Source organism: Hyalella azteca, unplaced genomic scaffold, assembly GCF_000764305.2.
Source record: "Hyalella azteca isolate HAZT.00-mixed unplaced genomic scaffold, Hazt_2.0.2 contig6905, whole genome shotgun sequence".
NCBI classification, from domain to species: Eukaryota; Metazoa; Arthropoda; class Malacostraca; order Amphipoda; family Hyalellidae; genus Hyalella; species Hyalella azteca.
Window position 1 is genome coordinate 1 of NW_025937046.1, and position 6169 is coordinate 6169.

The 6169-nt window shown below is 31.5% G+C and overlaps 1 protein-coding gene across 1 annotated transcript; it reads left to right on the forward strand.

Moving 5' to 3' along the window:
- Positions 1 to 3132: 3132 nt before the first annotated feature.
- On the forward strand, positions 3133 to 5431 carry LOC108683466. The gene is made up of 3 exons (XM_018172780.2): positions 3133 to 3216; positions 4415 to 4487; positions 4980 to 5431. The coding sequence occupies exons 2-3, from the start codon at positions 4434 to 4436 to the stop codon at positions 5307 to 5309; spliced, it is 384 nt and encodes a 127-aa protein (XP_018028269.1). The 5' UTR covers positions 3133 to 3216; positions 4415 to 4433; the 3' UTR covers positions 5310 to 5431.
- Positions 5432 to 6169: the final 738 nt, after the last annotated feature.

The window sequence follows — 6169 nt, forward strand, 5'->3', positions numbered from 1 at the left end:
AATCATTGATGTGAACAAACGAAAATCATTGATGTGAACAAACGAAAATCATTGATGTGAAGAAACGAAATCATTGTATGTGAACAAACGAAAATCATTGTTATGAAATTAAAAGATGACTAAAGTACAATTAAATTGTAAATTTTAAATGAATTTATCTAAAACATTAATTTCATTTCGTTTCACGTAGATACCTACGTGAAATTACACCAAAAAATTGTATATAAAATAAAATACATATTAAGAAAATTTTTTTTTTGTGTATGAAGCTCACTTATTTTTCCTCGAAAACTTTAGTTAAGCTAATGAATTTGATTTCTTTGATCATCGTGCCTCAGTCAAAAATTCAAATCTTTCCTAGAATATCAAACCACACTCAAAATGAAGTCGTCCCTCTGAGAATGCACCAATACACATAAAGTACGTAAACCATTCGAAAATTTAAAAATGGACAATGATGAAATATTGATCGTCGAGACTATAGCGAAATATTGATCGTCGGGACTGTGACGAAATATTGATCGTCAATCAAACATCAGTTCTCAGAAATACATCAGCCCACTGAGAAAACATTGGTCGTCTCTCAAAGCATCAGCAGCCTTCCTTAACATCGGCCTTGAGTTTAATGATCGAAATCGGAAAGAAATCGAGCAATTTGTTTCACGTGGCAAATCGAATCCGAGCAAAAAAAATTGGGCTATTAGGTTTACGTGGAAAATCGAATTTTAGCAAAAAAATTGCGCAATTTGTTGCTCGGAGAAACGATCAAAGTATCCTCCAACAACAAATTAACCCGAATTTAACAAATTAACAAACTTTTAGAAACCTTAACTGAGTTCAAATATGATTAGCAGTCTTTAAGTCGGCACCAGCGAGGTGCAGGGAAGGTTTTTTTAAATTCTCAGATTCACTAACACACAGAAAATTGTCCGTCCATTTCGTTCGTGTGCAGTGAAAAAGATGCTGAATCACAAACATGTATTTCTGAAAGCTTTTCCACGAGATAGTTAGGGTGAAATATCCTAATTAGAATTCGATCATGGCGCGCATAGCAAGCAAGACTTCACGTTCTAATTTTATATTTACTTCCAATAACGTTTTAATATAGGAATTTACGACAAGGAAAATTATTTTCAGGAGAGAAAGATATGACATATTAAAATCCAGAATGATGAATGGAGAAGCTTACACTTTTTTATAAGGGAGAAAGTAGTTCAGACTTCAGCAAAGCGAGAGTTAACGTTGCAGCATTTTTATTTAATTAAGGAACCTTTCGAAATTTCTAACTTGCGTTTGCATTGGATTAGAAAGTTTGCCTCAATCATCATTGTGTAAAATTTAATTACTTTGCTAAAATATCGCAATTTAAACTGTTTGCTCTAATAATTAAATAACACACAGCATAGTTACTAATTCAATAGCTAACTCATTCGGACCCGCCTGAGCCTGTGTTTTGTTTCATCAATGATTCGCACAAAGGAAAATATAACAAATTTTATCCCATTCCTCAAATAAATTCTGTCTCAATGAAATTTAAATAGAATGGGTGCCGTGTTCTGTCATAGGCAATATTTCACGCTTCCCATATTCAATGAATTGGGAAAAACTGCCCTCTTATTCATTAATTAATTCGATGCTGAAAGATTAAATTCCCCAGAAAAAAAAGCATTTACCCGGCTGAACTGGCAAGATTATAATTTTCTGATAAAAAGTATCCATGGGCAAAATTTATCGTGATATTAAACCAGAAATTTAGTCTTTCAGTGGCAACTGAAAACGTTGGATGCCTAAATTACCATGCAAATGATCACTTAGAAATCATTATTAACAGGAACCTCTTGACAAAAGACCTGAAAACTTCATATTTTTGCATCACTTGTTAATAAAACCTTCCTAGCGAAATCGCTCTCCCCACGTGATAGCTCACTAACAATAACATCGATGTCTCAAAGGATATCCATTGTCTCTCATACAGAGATGACTTTGAAGTCAAAATGCCCTTTTAGGAGATGTCGTCAGAATTATTTTATAGCGGCAGGAGAGTGCCTATTTTCTCTGCACTTTGATGAACCTAACTCAGCTGAAATTCGTGTAAGCTATCGTGCACGGAAGTTTTAGAAATAAACTACGTTATAGAAGTAAATAAGTAAGTAAATTACGTTATTAAAATTAAATAACCTGACATGGTTTGATATTTTTTTAAACTCGCCAAACAACTTCTTTATAATGCCTCATATAAGTCATAATAGTTTTTATATTCAGGCACAGCTAAATTTGAACGTACATAAAGTTGAAATTAATTATTATAAACGTCGGATATTGAGAAAATTCTGTTTTTCCTTTTATATTGAAGATACCTCTCCATCATTTTTATTCAATCTGGCCGTAAAATCTGGATATAAAACCTAATCGTGAAAATGAACTTGCAATGAACACATTTTATTGATTTTTGTCAAAATTGAAAGAACAAAATAAAAACCAAACTTCCAAATTAGGGAAAATAAAACAAAAATAACCTTCTGTGGAATAACTTACGACTAAAAATGAACATACGATTTCGTGAAAATTAATATACAATATTATTAAATTAGTTAAGTGCGTCGTCTATAATGATTTTATCAGAACATTCTTTCAACAATAAAAACGAAAAATTATTGTAAAATATATTATTAGTAAAATTAAACTAGTGTTTTTGTAAAATTAATTTATAATATTATTATGCTAATGAATTGCGTCATCTACAATGATTTCATCAGCATATTCTTTCAACAATATAAACAACTAATTATTGTAAAATATATTATTAGTAAAATTAAAATAGTCATTTCGTAAAAGTAATTTACAATATTATTGTACTAATGAATTGCGTCATCTACAACAATTTCATCAGCATTTCTTTGAACAATAAAAATGAAAAATTCTTGTAAAATATATTATGAGTAAAATTAAACAAGATATTTTGTAAATAAATGTACAATATTATAATATTAATGAATTGCATCATCTAGAATGATTTCATGAGCATATGCGCACATCTAAAGCCACGTCAGTTCATGACGTATGCTAATGCGTCGCTTTGCTACGTATCCAAGTGAGGTTGGTGAATGACGTGCGATCGCCACGTCCACTTATGAGTGCAGCAGGTGTTGAGTAGAGCTTCGTGTCGGACTCAGTGTCAGACTTCACTTGGTGCACGAGCGTTAAAGTTAACACAAGGTAAGAGCTCTCTGATGTGGTAGAGTAATGTGCTGATATATGTTGTGTTTCGGGAGTGTTGGATATTTTTATGGTGTGCAGAGGTTTGAGACATGTTTACATTAATTTATGCATGTATTTTTCATACTTTGTTATAACTAAGCAATTTGTTTATATACTCAATGAAAAATACAATAAAACGTGAATAAATTTTGAATTTGTCTATTTTTTTAAATTAAAACATTTATTAAAGTGTGTTGTGGGTAAAGTAAGACATTTTTCTTAACATTTATTTGAAAAGAGCGGAAACTACATGGAAGCTGTGGCGTTTACAAACAATTTAATAACTCTTTCTTTAATCAATTTTTTCAATTATGCTCAGTAACTGACCTACTTTAAAAAATAAGCAGATACTTTTTAGCGCGGTAGAATCTGAGTGAATTTTGGCATTGCAAAATTAACAATGTGATTTAAACTTAATAATGAACCTATTAGATTACGTTATTGCTTAAGTTACGTATTAATCATAATTTACTCTTTAATGATCTTTTACTTACATATTTATTTACATACTTTTTAATAATCTCAAATAATGTCACTTTGTTCACTTCTGCCGACGTCATGTTTCTTTTTATTTTACCAGAACCTCTTATTTTGGACTAATTTTTGTTCGAACTTTTTTCATTTTTCACCGTTTGAAGTTGAAAATGGAAATAAAACTGAAATTTGGAAACCATTTTTTTATGAAAAAGTTTCATCAATTAGTTTCGTTGTTTCATCCTCACCAATCCGTGTTCAATTTTAAGGTCATCTGCAAATTTATCACAACACCTTCCTTCGTTGGTCAAACTTTGCATTTTTACATATTGCCTCTCAATGAATAAATAATATTGCTTTCCATATATTTTTGCTTAAGTCGTAGAGAAATTATATTTATTTTTCAATTAATATAACATAAAAATTAAATTTACGCAACTTATTACGTTATATTTGTCTAACTTACTTTTTGCTTATTTTTTTAAAAAAGAAGAAATTCTCATTTGTCTGTCTTTTATGTTAAATTGTGTGTTTTTATGTGAATTTTAAAGCCTTTACATGATTTTACGCCGGTTATTCCATAAACAATTATCGCTGCAATGTAATTTATTAGTTTAATTTCAAATTGATGATCGAATTTGTTTGAAATTAAAAATTTCTAATCACGCTCATTCTTTTCCAGAACTTCTTCAACCTCAACAATGAACCGTTTCCTTGCATGCTTCCTTTTGGTGGTCGTTGCCGCACAAGCCGCAGTACGTTTTTTTTCACAATTAATCAACAATTAAAAAGAAAAATTTTATCTTGTATTATATTAGATGATATTATATCATGTTATATTATATTATATTATATTATATTATGTTATGTTATATTATATAATATGCTCTCGAGTTTAATTTGATGATTTTGCGGTAACAAACTTATGCAATTCTGAATTCCTGGCACTCTTGTTAAAAAATTCATGAATAATAGCGTTTAAATTATCCACAAATAAAAATTATGTACCCTCAATTAAACACGTTAAATAAATTCAGAGGAGTTAAGAGTTACTAAAAATATCAGCGGTAGATTTGCACTAACGTTTTGAATTGATTAAAGAATGGAAATAATTCCGCTTTCTAATTTATCACAGCCAACAACGCAGTAAATGTAACAGAAGTTAATTTGGTATCTTTGAGGACGTTTGTACAAGCCACCAGCATTTACCACTGTTCAACGCTGTATATATTTCAATTTTTCTACAGACTGTCCAAAAAAAGTCCAAGTCGCCTGAAGATGTCCTGCAATCATATTACAACATGTACCAGGCTCTGAAGAAAGACGAAGGATACCCCAACACTTTCAACCGCGCTAACCTCTTGGCTCATCTCAAACAATCGGACCCTGAAGCTTTTGCGTCTCTGACATTGGAATTCGCTAAGCGCACCGGGCGTTCCGACTCAGAGACCTTGGAGACTGTCTTCAGAGGCATGGCTGAGGAACAAGGCTACACTGAAGACGATCTTAAGTCCACTCTTAAGAAAATGATCGCTGCCGGCAAGTTCCCAGACCTCGAGGGACTGGCTCTGGAATAAATGCTCGCCATTTAGCTTGAGTTCCAGTAATTGATATTTTATATCCGAAATTTCAAGATTGACATGACATCGATAATTGTCATGGATTTTGCATTCCGAATCAAAATACAATAGCAAGCTTCTAACATCTTTCTTTATATTCCCTCTTGACGCGATCGAATTATTTTATCTATATTCTTAGTTTTGGCTGCGGTCTTCATAAGATGGTAATTAAAAAAATGCGCATCCCAATTCCCCTGATGCTTGAATTAAATTTGTGATTTATGCATCATACAAAAACTCTGGCGATTATTACAACTCGCGGCAAGTTGAAATTATGCTACCAAGACAACATTGCAAGAAATTCATACATTCACTCAGACAAATGAATAATATAGAATAAAATGTCACTTTGACAAAAAAAAGTGTGACTACGGCCTTGACTGGCACTTCATGCAAAATTTGCCTTACCTCTTTACTTCATAAATTGAAAGTGAAATATATAGAAGCAAAAAAATTAAACGAAATCATTAATCTAAATTTAGACTCAGTCTCACTTATTGTTTGGAAAAAGAATAAGCCACGAGAAAAAATATTGAATCCAATAATATGAATCCAAAACGGAATATCATGAAAGATTTCAAATTGGACGATTTTGTTCCGTTTAATTATTTACATAAATCGTAATATATTTCACAGCCATTAAAGAGTCAATAAACATTTTGTTCGAAGCAAACATCGTACACTTCTACTCGGGAATGTCCTTTTTTATTGCCTAATTTTATTAAATTATTTTCCAAAAAATTCCTCGAAGCCTGAAAAACTTCCAAAATTAGAGCAAAGGCCCAGAGGTTCCAGCTATTTTTCAGTACTTACCGCAA